The sequence below is a fragment of the Psammomys obesus genome, unplaced genomic scaffold (assembly GCF_907164565.1).
Source record: "Psammomys obesus unplaced genomic scaffold, mPsaObe1.curated_primary_1811, whole genome shotgun sequence".
Taxonomy (NCBI): Eukaryota; Metazoa; Chordata; class Mammalia; order Rodentia; family Muridae; genus Psammomys; species Psammomys obesus.
The window spans coordinates 1,656,899-1,672,392 of NW_026587382.1; the positions used below are offsets into that span (position 1 = coordinate 1,656,899).

General features: G+C 52.3%; 1 protein-coding gene across 1 annotated transcript in view; it reads right to left on the reverse strand.

Annotated features, from left to right (window-relative positions):
• Ankrd35 (ankyrin repeat domain 35) overlaps positions 1–13,089 on the reverse strand; it is a 17,321-nt gene extending 4,232 nt beyond the window's left edge. The window contains exons 1-10 of the mRNA XM_055603799.1: positions 12,991–13,089; positions 6,436–6,566; positions 5,460–5,548; positions 5,052–5,116; positions 4,122–4,179; positions 3,951–4,021; positions 3,624–3,730; positions 2,852–3,036; positions 2,226–2,263; positions 123–2,069 (exon numbers count right to left, since the gene is read on the reverse strand). Of these exons, the coding sequence (XP_055459774.1) occupies positions 123–2,069; positions 2,226–2,263; positions 2,852–3,036; positions 3,624–3,730; positions 3,951–4,021; positions 4,122–4,179; positions 5,052–5,116; positions 5,460–5,548; positions 6,436–6,566; positions 12,991–13,029 (2,730 nt within the window). The 5' untranslated portion in view covers positions 13,030–13,089. The remainder of the gene's footprint in view (positions 1–122; positions 2,070–2,225; positions 2,264–2,851; positions 3,037–3,623; positions 3,731–3,950; positions 4,022–4,121; positions 4,180–5,051; positions 5,117–5,459; positions 5,549–6,435; positions 6,567–12,990) is intronic.
• Positions 13,090–15,494: the final 2,405 nt, after the last annotated feature.

The window sequence follows — 15,494 nt, forward strand, 5'->3', positions numbered from 1 at the left end:
CACACACACACACACACACACACACACACACACACACACACACACACGCTGTTTTTTACTCTGACCTTCCGTTCTGCAGCCCCACGAACACACCGCCCTCCCAGGCTGCCTCCACCCCTCACCTTGGCCTCCTTGTCCCGGCAAGCCCCGATGAGGTGCTCCGTCTTCTCTTTGAGCAGCTCGGCGGTTTTCTCGAACTGCTCCGAGCGACCCCGCATCTCGCCGGCCTGGCGCTCCTGCTCGGCCGCCCGCGCCGCCAGGTCCTCGCTGCGGCGACGTTCCTCCGCCGCGGCGTCCCGCAGCCGGGCCATCTCCCGGCAGGCCGTGTTGTACTTCTCCAGCACGGCTTTGAGCTCCTGGCCCCAGGCCTGGGCCTGGGCCACCAGCGAGCCTCGCGTCTTCTCGTGCTGCCGCAGGCTGGCTGCCTCGCGAGCCCTGAGCTCGGCCACTTCCTCCGTGGCTTGGTAGAGCAGCTTCTTGAGCTTGCAGATCTCCTGGCTCTTCCCGCTCATCGTGGCCTGCACGGCCCGGAGCTCTCCCTCCAGCTTGCCCAGATCTTCTTCCAGGGCAGCCACTTGGGGGGACGCCTCCGGCTCCCCGCAGGGGGCCCGGGATGCCCTCAGCTGCTGGTTTTCTTCCTCCAACCGAGCCAGCACCTGCTGGGCCTCCTGGTACCTACCCGCCAGGGTGCTGATGCAGGCCTGCAGCTCCTCCAGGGGGCCTGAGTTCTTGCCCGCGAGGTCTGGGGGGAGGCAGTTCCACAGTCTCTGGAGGCAGCTGTTGTGGGAGGCCAGTCGCCTGCGCAGCGTCTCCGTCGCCTCCTTCTCTGCGGCCAGCTCCTGCGTCAGCGACCCCATGTCCTGCCGCAACTGCTGCAGCTGGACCTGCGCCTCGGGCTTGGGCACGAACTCCCGCTGTAGCCTCTGGGTCAAGGACTGCAGCTCTCCCTGCAAACGCTGCCTCTCCCTCCCCAGCTCCCCTAGCTCCTCCAGCAAGTTGCTGTTGCTCAGTCTCAGTGCTGACACCTCTTTCTCCAGGGGGCCCTTCGCCAGGCCTCCTGAGGCCTGTTCTCCTCCAGGGGCCCCTAAGGGTTCCCCCCTGGCTCCGGGAGCCGTCCTCTTTTCTTCCTGCTCTTTAATGCATCCTGGGACTGCCTTGGGGGCCCCGTCTCGGGACCTCTGGGCAGGGGCCTCGGGTCTCACCTGCAGCCCCGCTTTTGCGCGATCCAGCCTCACCAGCACCCTCTCCAACCTGGCTTCCATCTTCTCCCAAGCAGCTGCTGCAGCCTCAGCTCTGGGAGCCCCCAGGGCTCCCTCCAGCACTGGTCTCGACAAAGCCCCTCTGGCAGCATCCTTTTCCCGCCACACGGCGGCCAGCTCTTCCCTCAGCTGCAGGAGGAGCTGATCCATGGCTGCGAGGCCTGCTGGTTCTCCCAGTGCGCCCGCTGGGTCAGTCCCCAGAGCCGGGGACCTCGCCTTCTGGCCAGCACACACCTGCTCAGCGTTCTGGCCCCCATGGCTGATGAGTTGCCGTCCTGCGCCGTTTCCGATGCTCTCAGGCCTTGAGTTCTGGGGCCGCCCCTGTTCTTGTTGGGACTTTCCGCGGGCTTCACGCTGGATCTCTGCTGGCGCTAACTCTTCAGCTTCCTCGGAGGCTGACGTCAGCTCTACTGTGGCTGCTGCCCTCTGCTGCTTCTTCAGCTCTTGGATCCTCTCAGCCAGCAGGGTCAGGGGACAGCCCTGCTCCATACCATCTCCTCCAGGCCGGAGGCCAGGGCCCTGTCTTCCTGGAGCGCCAGGCTCTCGCAGCAGGATGTGCTCCAACTCTTGAACCTGCTCTCTAATCCGGGTCTCTAGGCCTAAGAAGGCCGCTGCTCCAGCCTTGCACTCTTCAGTCTTTCGCGCCAGCTCCTGCTCCAGCTGAGAGACTTTCTTCCGCTCCTCTTCATACCTGCACTTCCACTCTTCTGAGCACTGCTCTTCCTCCTCCTTTTCCTCCTGCTCTTCCTCGGGCTCTGCTCTCCGGGGGCTCTTAGGAGGCGGCCCCACCTGAGGCCCGGACGGAGAGGCCTATGTCAGAAAGAACAGGAATGTGAGGCTCTAAGACTCGCCTCCGCAAAGACCTTGCTTCTCTGACAATGACTTGATGCCCACACGGATTAGTGGAATTTCTTGGGGGTTGGGGGCAAGTCAGAAACAAAAAGGAGAGACACTTAGGGGTCATACCTGAGGTGTGTGATCTGGGTGTTGAACCAGTCCATGACCTGTAACAGAAGACACAGAACGAATAAGAACTCAGCTCTCCTTCAGTTTTCAGTCTTCGTTAGGGAAAAGGTAGCCTCTCATTATGCTAAGGCCTCACACACAACTCCTGGTGACACTCCTTTTCCACGGATCCATCACTACCCAGCAACTCTGGCTTCCTAGCCCAGAGATGGAGGGCTCCTTTGTTTTGTTCGCTCCTTTCTTTCATTGATCACGGTGCTAGAGTAGGTATTGAGACATCGGTGGTGGGCAAAAATAGAAATCACATGGATGACAATAGCAAGAGCCGTTTAATCCCAGCGCTTGGGAGACAGAGGCAGGAGGACCTCTGAGTTTGAGCCCAGCCTGGTCTGCAGAGTGAGTTCCAGGACAGCCAGGGCTACACAGAGAAACCTTCTTAAAAGCAAATAAACAACAACAAAAACATTAGCCAGAGTTGCGGTCAGCAAGCAAAGGCTGCACTGAGGAATTTTGTGACTTTTTTTTTTTTTTTTTCGGGTGGACTGCTTTCCTGAGCAGTGGGGTACTAAGCGGCTTCTTTAATTCTTTGGCTAGTAAGAGATCTTGGAGGCATGAAGGGACCTTACCGCCTCTCCGCCGTCGGTTCAGCGCCTGCTGTAGCAGCCTCCACAGCTCCTTGTCTTGTGTACGCAGAGCATAGTCCAGAGCATTGTGCCCTGAGCTGTCCACGGCTCCAGCATCTGCTCCGTGGCTCAGGAGCAGCTCAGCCACGTCAGCGCTGCCTTTCTCACAGGCAAGGATCAAAGCTGATCTGCGAGCGGAGACAAACCTGCAGCATCAGCTTCCCCTCCTGGTCTCAGGAGTTCCAGTCACAGGGTAAGCCCACACTCCGTGGAGCCAGACCAGCACACCAACACCAGCCAGGGGTAAAGCGTTGCCCCAGAGTAGGACTTTTCCAGGGGTGTTCCTTGGAACTGGACCATCAGAAAATGGGACCACTGGGAGGGCTCCATTTTTGTCTGCTCTATAGAATGCTAAAGTTCTGCGTGTGCACACGCACACACAGACATATATGTTCATAATCCTCCTGCCTCAACCCTCCGAGTACTGGACTGCAAGTGTGCACCACTGCACTCTTCTGCATAAGTTTGGAAGGAAAGAACCCCACAGTTTAGGAAGCAGCAAATTAGAGCAGTGACCCCAGAGGTAGCCATTCTACTCCTAGCATCATCTGTGCTAGCATGGCTACCTTAGTCAGAGCACCAAGCAAAGCTCTTCTGAGTCATTCCTGGGAAGGGAGGAGGCCCCGAAGAACAGAGACTATCCTGTTCTCTCCCACGGGCTCCTTTCTAGATAAGTAAAGGCCTGGAAGTTGGGATGGAAGATAGAGACTCTCACTTGTCATCCTTGTCTGTGACGTTCACCCGGGCACCCCTCTGCAGCAGCTGTGAGCAGATAGTGGCGTAACCACCCAGCGACGCAATCATCAGGGGCGTGCGTCCATCCTGCAGAGGTTTGTGGGACAGTGTGAGAGACAAGGATCTGACCGTCCAACCCTACCAACTCCCCTCTCCCCCTGCTGAAACAAGCTCAAGTCCTGAGGCTCCCCAAAGGATAAGGAGAAGAGGGATGGAGGAGGGACTCACAGAATCTGGCCAACCAAACACAGAGAAAGCGGCAGCCTCCCAGTGTGAGACGCCGCCCATCGGTCCATCTGATACTCACATTGTCCAGCACATCCAGGAAAGCTTCGTGGTCACACAGCAGGAGGACACTCGAGGCACAGCCAGAGGAGGCTGGAAGGATTGAAAGAAGTTTGGTGAGAAGAGGTTTGAAGCGCATCTGTCCCTCCTTCCCATGACCCTTCATGTTTCCCAGCAGCCCCCAGGCACACACCTGCCCAGTGTAACGGACTACGGTTCTCTGCGTCCACGGCATCTTCGTTAGCACCATGCTGTAAATAGCCACAGAGAGAAGCAGCGATGAAGCTTGGTGTCAGCGTCCTCACCCCGTACCCCATATCAGTCACCAGTTTCCATGGTAATAGGAAAAGGAAAAGGAGGACCACAGCTCTGAGGGAAGCCAACTGCTAGGCAAGCCCAGTCATTCCCTGCAGATGGGACAGCCTTGAAATTCAGTCCTAACTCTAACTAGGGACAAAGAAAACAAACAAATCAGGCGATCAGTAAATAAATATTAGTAAAGGAAATGACGCCTGAATTGGCTGGAGTTTAGGGACCATTACTTGAAATTTGGAAACGCTCAGGAGTTATAAAAGGAGAATAGTCAGAGTGTGCTCAGCGGTCTATTGGAAGACTTAAATCACCCACATGTCAGTACACTAGTATATTTTTGTTTATGCTAATGTCTGTAACGCCCCTTCCCATCATATTTTCTTTATTTATTCTTACTTGGGGAGGGGGCTATGGATATGCTTGTGGGGGGGGGGTCAGGGAACAACTTGCAGGGGTCAGTTCTATCCTTCCAAGTGGGTTCTGGAGGTCAGACTCAGGTCACAAGACTTGGCAGCAAGTTCTTTTACCTGCTGATCCCTCTTACTAGCCTCTCCCCGCAAAGACATTTTTAATTGCACATCCCTGCTTTTCTTCTACCTGCCCATATGTGTAGAGCCCTCTAGTCCTTGGGTACCCTGCTTTCTGACCTGCCCCTAAAGACAGTATCGAGCATGGTACATGCACAGAGGAGATGTTAAACACACGTTTGTGGACATATTGATAAGTGGCTGTTGGTTGTGTTATTTGGAATGAGACAATGTTGTCAGTTACTACAAGACAAGGATGGAGAGCATTGCAGGACCGCTTTTACCTGAAGCAAGACCTTCACACACTGTGGCTGACAGGAGATGGTGGCCAAGTGAAGGGCGGTGCTTCCTGGAAAGAGAGAGAGAGAGAGGGTGGGTGGCCCCATGAATTCAGATGACTCACTGGGAGGGAAGGCAAGAGACGCACAGATAATCAGAGGGAGATTAGAGAAGAGAAGCTCTAGGCCACACCGGGCCAGAAATTCCTGTTCCCCAAGCAGCTGGTACCTTCGGTGGAGGCGGGGCAGCTAGGGTGAGGTGTGCCTAGCTTACAGGAAGATGCTGGCCGAGACTTACTGAGCAAAGAAGCAGAGGCCCACAGTTGGCACCGCCATCAGAGCCCAGCACCGGGCCCCTCTGCAGCTACAGAGACAGTCTTGCAGCACAGGGGGAGGCGGTGCTGGCTGACTCACCGTCCTCATTCTTGCTGTTGATGTCAGCCCCGTTTGCAAGCAGGATTGTCAGACACTCTGTCAGGCCTTTGGAGGCTGCCAGATGGAAGCTGTCAGTGTCAAAGCCAAGAAACAGAACGGGGATGAAAGACCAGGGGGTAAAGTGGGGGTGGGGCGGGGACACAACTCTTTGTCTTTACTTTGGCTTTGATTGTTTGTTTTGAGGTAGAGACTCACTATAGGGACCTGGCTGGCCTCAAATGCTTGATCCTCCCGAATTCTGGGATTATAAGCAGGTACCAGCACAGCCGACAAGGGGGAGATTTAATAAGCTCTGCTTCTTCTGCTCCTTAGCCCAAAGCCAACTCTCAGAGCAGAGAGGGAGGCTCCCAGTCTACCTTGCTAAGAGAGAAGCCTTGCCTTCGTGACCTACAGCCGTGAAGTCAGAGGACGCTGCCAGATAAGCTAGAAGAGCTACGAGTCTCAGAGGATTTCAGACTGTGTAGGGACGTTAAGAGAACCCGTGATTGTCTGCCTCTCCCAGCACAGAGCCCTCCCGAGACCTGTATCAGAGCCCTCTGAGACCTGTATCAGAGACCTGTATCAGGCATCAGAGTCAGCCAGACCAGAGCAGAAGGCTGGCAGCAGGTAGCACACCCCTCTAGCCTCAAGACTCCCATGACTTACTCCTTCATTCCCCACTTACACCCCCTCCTAACTTTTTTGATGAGGAAATTTTATTTAGCAATTACTTCTCTGTTGGCTTAATTTTATAGCCTTTTCAAGTCAATATGGCTTGTGCAGTGGTTGAAACTCTTGGACAAAATCCTCCTTCCTCGTTTGTTCTGTGCTTGATACATGGCAAAGGTTTAGCTATACGCTCGCCGCTTCAAACAATAAAAGGGCTCTGAAGTTATAGGCCTCCCCTGATCGTTCTGAAGTTTGAAGTTTTCAAAAAGGACCACATACCAGGGCAGGGTCAAGAAGACTTACTTACGGGGACTGGCCATTTGAGTCTAGTTTAGTGGGTCGGGCTGACTTCCGAGAGGCCAAGGCGGCCACGCGTCCCACATCCCCCCGCTGCACGGCCTCCAGCAGCTTCTGGTCTCGGCGGTTCCATTTCTCCACCTGGTGGAGTTACAGATTGTATGACCATTGGGGCTGGCAGTGGGACGGGGAGAGAAAAGCGACACTAGATGCCCAGGAAGAGGAAAGGAGCATCCGGAGGTCCTCGTTGCTCATAATCACCTGTCACAGAGCAGCAGATCAGTAAGTGATCCGGCAAAATACCTACCAGTCTGAGTGTCACCAAGAATTATTGACAGCAACTGTCAACCATGGACCCAGAGGGGCCTCAGGGATCACTGAATTAAACATTGCAAAGGTTGGTGTGGTGGCTCAAACTTATCATCTGATATTAGTGTCCCAGGAGGGGGAGGCAGGACGATCAGGCCCATCCCCAGCTACAGAGCCAGCTTAAGGCCAGTTTGACATGCATGAAATCCCACTTGTGTGCTGGGGTGTATATGTATGATGATACTTCCCAAGTATCAAGTGGGAGGCTGAGATAAGAGACTCGGGTTTGAGGCTAAAAGACTCTTTCAGAAAATAAACAAACAAAAAAAATTACTTTTATTATTTGGGGGTTTTGATTGTTGTTGCTTTGTTTATTTTTTGTTTTGTTTTGTTTTCAAGACAGGGTTTCTCTGTGTAGCCTTGGCTGTCTTGGAACTCACTCTTATAGACCAGGCTGGCCTCAAACTCACAGAGGTCCTCCTGCCTCTGCCTCCTAAGTGCTGGCACTAAAGGCGTGCAGCACCACCACTCAGATACTTTTATTATTTTCAAATTGTTTTGCTTTGTTGAAACAGAGTCAAGCTAGCTTAGGCTGGTCTCGGAGTCTCTAGGTAGGCAGACGGGCCTCAAACTCAAGATCCTCTTATTTCAGTCTCTTGAATTCGGGCCTTTAAGTAGTTCTCCCGTACATAGCTTCAAAATTATTAATAATGGTGAATGTCTAGCATTTTAGGACTCTTCATATTTATTTGTTTTTGTTTGGGGATTTGTTGTTGTTTGTTTGTTTGTTTGTTTTTGAGAAAGAGTCTATGTAGATTTGGCTAGCCTGAAACTCACTCTGCAGCCCTGACTGGCCTTAAACTCACAGAAATCTTCCTGCCTTTGTCTCCTGAATCTTAAAGGTACATATCACTATACCTGACAAGACCTCTTTTTTTAATGATCTGTTTATTTTTATTTCTTGTGCATTGATGTTTTGTCTGCATGTCTATGTGAAGATGTCAGGTCCCCTGGAACTGGAGTTTTAGACAGTTGTGAGCTGCCATGTAGTTGCTGGGAATTGAACCCAGGTCCTCTAGCAGAGCAGCCAGTGCTCTTAACTGCTGAGCTGTCTCTCCAGGCCCTAAATTTACCTTTTAAAATAAATTTCATCTAAAACTCTCACCAGATGATAGGATGAGGTGGCGCTCGCCTTTAACACCAGCATTCGGGAGGCAGAGGCAGGTGGAGCTCTGTGAATTCAAAGCCAGCTTGGTCTACAGAAAGAGAATTCCAGGACACAGAGAAACTGTCTCAAAAAGAGGGGGAAAAACCCTCCCACTAGAGGCTGGGAATATCCTGGCATGTGCAGGTTCTGGGTTCCATTCTGGCCCTTGACTCTGGGTCCCCAAGTTGGGGGTGGGGTGGGGTGGGCAGTGGTTACGGAGTTTCTGCTTTCCTCTATCATATCTGGCTATGTCGTCCATTAGTCTCTCCACCTCTTCACTGGAAACAACCAGCAAAGGGCAGGCCAATTTCTAGCTGTGCTTAGGCAGGCAGCAAAAAAAAAAAAAAAAAAAAAGAGGAAGAAAGGGATTCCACCCTCCTCCCTCCTAGTTTCTCTGTCAGGGAGCAGCTGTCCCAGACAGCAGCCACACCTCAGCATACATTGTTCCATCCTTCCAGCTCAGGGTTTGAGGGTGGAGAAGTAATTAAAATAATTGAAGTATTACAGGGCATAAAAGAAAGAGCTGTGTAAAAACACCTAGGGCTGCAAGCACAGAAAAGCCTGGTTTGGTCAGGGGAAGGGAAGGAGTGGGGAATGCAAAGATCATTGGTAGGAAGGAAAAGTCTTCAAGACGAGCATTTTGTCAGCTAAACTGAGTGTGGGACCTGGTTCGGCTACATTCTCAGCTTTGTAACCTAGAGCAAGCCATGAAACACTCTAACCTGTTTCCTTGCACATAAAATGTAGGCAGTAATAACCACCTCACCACAATGCATTAGACGAGCCAATGTAGACAGAACCACATAAGTGTATGGCATCCTCACAACAAAACAGGAAGCAGTGAGAGATCAGGGGTGGCCTGTTCCATCTCACAATCTCAACAAGAAAGAGGGATTAGGAAAGGGTGAAAAAAAAAGTCTGTGGAAGCCCAATAATTCGCTCTCAAGTACTGTTTATATAGTCGGTACAAATTGTTAATCATGAACACAGGAAAGATTTAAAGGTCCAAGCCATAAAATTGTCTAGGCTAGATGGGATTCTGAGGTAACGCTCCTATAAAACACTCATAACTTCTCCTAGTCCTTCCAATTAGCCTCTAATGGTCCCCCAAAATAGACAGGAATGATATTATCTTCTGTCTTTCACAGAAAAAGAAATGTAAGCACACATGTGTAAAACATCTGTCCAGGATCACATAAAAGAGTAACGGCATTGGCTTCAGAAATAGCACAGGCCTCTCGCGTCCAGGCCCAATTTCCACCTCAGACCGCACTACTACAGAGCGATGGGAAAAGGATTACTTATTTCCAGATAAAGTTTGAGAATGCCTCCGGGGCAAAGCTACTCACTCTCGGATGTTACTCCCTGCATGTGGAGGAGTCTCTGAACAGGTTTTTTCTCAAATGACAAAGCAAACAGAATGACTCCTCCACAGCTGACAGGTTCTGACTCGCAAGAACACGCTTCTTTTCAGTGCCCCTTGGGAACCAGGTCATCCCATAGAAAACAGTGCCCGACCACGCACTGGTGCCACCAGCTGACCTTAGCCTCAAGTCCTCTGCTCGCAAACGTCAGCTCTCTTTCTTGTTCTCGATGCATATTTCCCTGACTAGCCTGCCACTCACATCCTCCTCCTGCCCCCAAGGGTGAGGAGGTCTTAACTGTGTACCAGCTCTAAAATTATCACATTGGCGCTCTGGCTTTGCGTCAGGTGTATACACATTTCCTTGAACCTCAGTTCTCTAATGATACAAGCACAGACAAAGCATTGGATTTTGTTTCTCTCACGGAGCAGACACAGAATAAATGGAAGCTCCAGTCCTCGTCCTTTTTGGCTCTGCTGGGCACTTTTTGGATGTGCCAGGACTTAACATTCTCCAGCTAAGTGAGTGGAAAATCTTCTTCATCTAAGCCAATGTGTTAGGCAAGATAGATAGGCGGAGAAGTGTGTTTGGTGCCGTAGTTGTGTTCCTCTCCAGCTAGGTCCTTCTAATTCCACCCGGTTTACTTCACACAGCCTTGTTTTGCCAGGGAGACTTTAGAATGGGCAGAACTTCTTCCCGTGGAGCCACGGCACAGGAATGTACAAGAAGACTGCTTCCAAAGCCCAAGGCTCAGCCCAGTGCTGGCCTTGGCACCTCGGAAAGGAGACAGTGGATTACCATCACAGCCCCAGGGGAACAATCACCAAATTAATTATCAGCAGACTCCCTAACAAGGACAAGCGGTGTCATTGCTGTAGCTGAGATTAGGGAACCGTGCGCAAGTAATTTTACCTGTTCCAGTCTCTGACTGTGAACTCTCAGGCTTCCTGTCGAGATGGGAAACCAAGACGCCAACAGGTAGTGCAGGAGTGTCTTCCGCTGAAGACTGGGTGGGCGGAAATGGGAAGTCTGCCTTGGAGGTCCTTAACGCTTTACATGCAATAGAAGTTCCCCTATGCTGAGCTGGGGAACTTTCAGCCACAGGCTGAAAGCTGTTCACCAGCCCACCTCTTGGTCTGTGTCAGAGTAAACTTAGATTTATGCCAACCTGGAGGACATCGTTAACTTTGAGTCAAATAACCTGCGATTAGAGGGGCTGAGTTTTTGTCATCTTCCGAGGCAGTAAGCCACGTACATTAGATTTTGTTGGTTTATTACTTTTTTTTTTTTTGAGACAATTCCATCTGTAGCAGAGGATGGCCCTGAATCTCTGATTCTTCTGCCTGAGTGCTGGGACTACAGGAAAGTGTCACCATGCCTAGGTACATGGAGCTGAGGGTTGAACCCAGAGCTTCATGCATGCTAGGAAAGCACTCTCTCAACTGAGCTACATCCTCAGCCTAATGCAGACTGGCTGTTAAATGGCCAATGCTCTCCCATCCTTGCCTCAAATGAAGGTTCCTATGCAAGGTCTTGAATTGGGATAAGGAGATACGATCTGCTGGCATATTTGGGAAGCTGGGTTTCTGGAGTGCCCAGGAAAGCTGTCACACTATCTGTGATAGACTCAGTGTGGTAAGCAGAGGGCATTATCTTTGGGATTATTATGGTCAGGTTTCTTGAGGAAACAACTTATAGCTGAAGCTAGCCTGTTTTAACATCTTCTGCAAGCTTGATCTGAGAAAAGATGTTCTCATTCTAGGCATACAGCTGTGAGTGTGCCCTTTACCCTACACGCTTGATATGCTACAATCTTGCAATAGCAAGAGTTCAGATGAGTGGATGGAGGGAGGGTTCTAGATCCCAAGATCTCATCCATCGCTCACTCCAGCATCTGGGAAAGGAGGCACTGCCCAAAGACTAGAGAATCAGAAAGAGCCTAGGACAATATCACCTTGAACTTGCTCGATTTTAGAAGCTAAGCAGGGTTGGGCTTGGTTAGTATGTGGATGCAAGAATCAAAGAAGGATGAAATAAGCTGGACATGACAGCACGCCTGTAATCCCAGCACTCGGGAGGGCAGAGGCAGGCAGATCTCTGAGTTTAAGGCCAGCCTGGTCTATGGAGAGAGTTCCAGGACAGCCAGAGCTACACAGAGAAACCCTGTCTCCAGAAGGGGGGGGGGAATAAAAGACTGACATTGTCTCTCCTCCTAAGGAGAAAGCAGACTCCATGATCTGAAAGAGCGAAATGGTTGTAGGGCCTTCCATATTTAGGGAAAAGTAGACATGGATTAGAAGAAAATCACTGAGCGTTAAGCTAGGATCCAGGTAGCCTCAGTTTCTGTTAGCTGGAATAGTGAAGGCCTTTTGACTGTTTGGTCAGTGTGGAGAAGCTGTGTGTAAAAGTGACCGCAAATGGGACAGAGACAGACTGCAGCACTTCCTACCCTTGCGTCACAGCTTTCTGCCAGGGTTCTGTGGCCTGCCCGCGCACAGTGAGACGCCTGAACAGTTCTCACGTTTGCTTGTGAAGGACAAGTCAGTTAAGCAGCCCACACCCGAGTCTCCACAGAAGATGCTCTGTCTTTACAGAGGGTCACCCTGGAAGAGCTCTTTCCAGAAGGAAAGCTGTACCTCCGCGAACCACCACCTTCTGAAGTCGTTGTTTTGCCCTAGAGGGGGGAGCACGGAGAATAGAGAACCTCTACCAGGGGCTCTGTCATCGCCAGTCCAGTCTGTCTTCTCCCTCACCATCACATTCCCCGAACTCAATCAAAGAAGATGAATGCAAATTCCAAACTAGACAAAGGAATAATCAGGGAGGGTCCCAGGCAGAAAGACCTGATTGGTCCCAAGAACCAGTCTGAGGACCAGACACTGCAGTGAACAGGCCAAGGTGTATTCTGCAGGCAACTCACCCAGGCTCCTGGGCATCAGCCAGGCGACTGGCCTGCCCTCTGACAGCCCGCCCGTCCAGCTAGCTAGATTAGATGATTAAACCACAGTGAGCAGGCAGGAGGTCCAGGCGGAGGGAGTAATGCGGAGGGAGTAATGCTGAGGGAAAGGTGGCCAGAAATTAAAGAGAAAGCAGAGGATCCATGTTGCATAGCCTCTTGGAAAGAGGTTTGGAGTGGTGCTTGAGAGAATGGGAATGGATGTTGCATGGAGCGGACCAGAGGCAAGGATGGAGGGGGCTGCGAAGAAGGACTGGGAGAAGGCTCCGGGCTGAGAATACTTTGGGGCAGAAAGCCAACAGTCAAAGTGGATCTGTGTGGGAAAGGAAGTTGTAGGGGGAAGGCAGGGATGAAAAACGAAGCTATAGGGCAGGAATTAGGGGTGGAAGTAGGAACGGAGGCAAAGGCTGGGGTGGGGTAGACGTCTGGAGGTGGGCTAGTACCGGGAGCCAGCGCTGAAGTAGAGAGCAGAGCCATTGGAAGAGGACGGGTCTTCAGAGAGCAAATCAGAAGCTGGAAGTCGTAAATGTTGGGAAGGAAAAGATTAGGAAGGTTGAGGAACACGTTTTGGATGACACCCATAAGTTCAGTTAGCAGGGCTGGCAGCAGCGCAGGAGAGAGACTAACGCAGGCTTAACGCGACCTGCCATGGAGACGGGACTCGGGTCTTCTGTCAACACAGGGCTTGGCCCCCGGCCCCAGCCCTGCTCCCGCACATTTGGCACCTACCGCCACTTGTGAACTGGAGCAGGAGAAGATGCGCTTCATGGCCGGGGCTCGGGCCGCGGGGGGACGGGGACGCGCAGAGAGCCGGGCCACAGATCCCCAAACCCACTCCGCAGCGGTGCTGGAGACAGCTGTCAAAAAAGCGGAACGGGTCCCGCCCCAGATCCCAGCGCGCTCAATCAGAGACTCGGGCCGGACGGCTGAGCCGAAAGCCCCGCCCCGGCCCCGCCCCGGCCCCGCCCCTGCGGAGGCAAAAGGCCCGCAGTCCCCAGCCGCCACCTGGGCTGGCCCTCAAGTCCCTCCCTTCACCCTGAGCCCGGGCCCCCTGCACCTACCCACTGCGTCTCAGAGGGCTGCTCGCGGCCTCCGCAGAGGCGACTCCCAGCCCGTCGCTCCCCCGCCTTTGCGCCTGGAGCTCCGCCCCAAATCCCGCCCCGCCCCGCCCCTCCCGCCCCGGGCCAGCGCGCGGACCTCCCGAGCTTCGAGGGCACTGACGCTTTTACCCGTGGTGACGCTTAGTCACGTCCAGAGGCCTTTAGTCACGACCCGCGTGCGCTTCATCCCCTCCTCCCCAACGGAAAGCCAAGCCCCGAGAGCTTCTAAAGAGAACGGTTCGGAAAGCACAGGCTCCTGCGGCGCCCAGCAGACCTGGGCACCCAAGTGTGCCCAGCGCAACGAGGGGTACAGAAGCCAGGACGGGACCGAGCAATCGCGTTAACGCGGCTCTGGGAAGGAAGCAAGGGGAGGCTCCGTACTGCGGGCTTCCCCTCTCCAAAAACAAACAAACTAGCTTCCTTATCGTTGTTCTTGAGACGCAGTTCATAGCAATTCTTGTTTGACCGGTGTCGGCTGCAGCCAACCCGTCTGACCTCCCATCTCTTCTCTCTTCCCTGTAACCCGAGCAAGCCCGCCGAGATGCGCATGAAACCCTATGGAGTAAAGCCCAGAGTGCTTTTTAGAAATGTTTTACATTAATTCATTTACTGGGGGCAAGGGGGTGAATGTGTGCTAAGGGCGGGCACGCTTGTGGGGCTCAGAGGACAACTCCCAGCGTCAGCTTTCTCCATCTGCCGTGCGAATCCCGTGCTTGGATTCAGGTAGTGCCTCCCTCTGAGATGCTCCAAGCCCGAAGTGCTTAACCTGGTTTGCAAGGCTCTTCTGAAACAGAAGCCAGAAAAAGGCCTGGTGACTCACGCCTTCAGCCTCAGCACTCCGGAAAAAGAGGCAAGCAGATCTCTGTGAGCTGAGGCCAGTCTGATGGTCTACACAGCAAGTTCCAGGACAGCCAGAGGTCCACAATAGAGGGAACCTGTCTCAAGAACAAACAAACAAACAACAAAAACCGAACCTGCCTTCACTCTTAGTATTTTCTCACAGAAGCCCAAGACTGAACTGTTGCCACAAACCATACCTAATTCCCTTTGCAGCTGGTGTGCTCCAGGCGGGCCCCACATGAAGTGTTTTTAATTGTTGTTGTTTCCCCTTAAAACTCTTGACCACAGCCAGGCAGGGGCGGCACATGCCTTCAATCCCACCCAGCGCTTGGGAGGCAGAGGCAGATGGACCTCTGAGTTGGAGGCCAGCCTGGTCTACAAAGTGAATTCCAGGACAGCCAGGGCTACACAGAGAAACCTTGTCTCACAACAAAACAAAACAAAACCCTGACTGCGTGCCCAACAGAGTGTGCATAAGTCTTGGTGTGTGGCTTATTCACCCTTCTTCCCATCACCGACACAGCCACGCCTTCCTGTTGTGGGTTTACATCTTTGCTTTTCCTATCAGGCGGGGGCATTCTGATGGTAGCAGCTGTGTTTTCATTAGTCCCCTTGCTTGGCACATAGTAGGTTTTTAATGTCTGTTAAGTGAATGAATGAACGAGCAAAGAAGCAACCAGAAAGGAATAGTCTGGTGTGGGAGAACAGACCATTGTTTCTATAGTGGCTTCTACACAAGTTTTGCCTCAAAACACTCATGAGCCTTCTGAGGAATAGGCTGAGGAAGATAGAGTCCTGAGCCAGAGCTGAGAGTGGATAGGAAGCAGAGGTAGCCTTGCTAGGAGGACACAAATAATACGCTTGATCTTAGGCAATATGTTAAAAACTGATGACACAAGTAAAAGAAAAAGTTTCCTTTCGAAAACGCATTGCATGGCTTTATTTCCGTGTGCATGTGTTTGTGGGAGCGGTTGCCACGGCACAGCTGTGGAGATCAGGGGACAGCCTGGAGGGGCTCACCCCTTCCACCTATGCACCCTGGGGACTCAAACTCAGGTGGTCAGACTTTGCGGAGCACCTCTACCTGCTGCGCTATCTGCCAGCCCCCAGGAAGAGGGGGCTGGGGAGATGCTCAGTAGTCAGGAGTACTCCCTACTCTTCCAGAGGACCCGAGTTCCTTTCCAAGCATCCATGTTGGGCTCACAAAAGGGATGTGCTCTCTCTTTTTATGAAGTTTTTTTTTAAGTTATTCATTTTATGGATATGAATATTTTGTCTGCATATATGTATGTG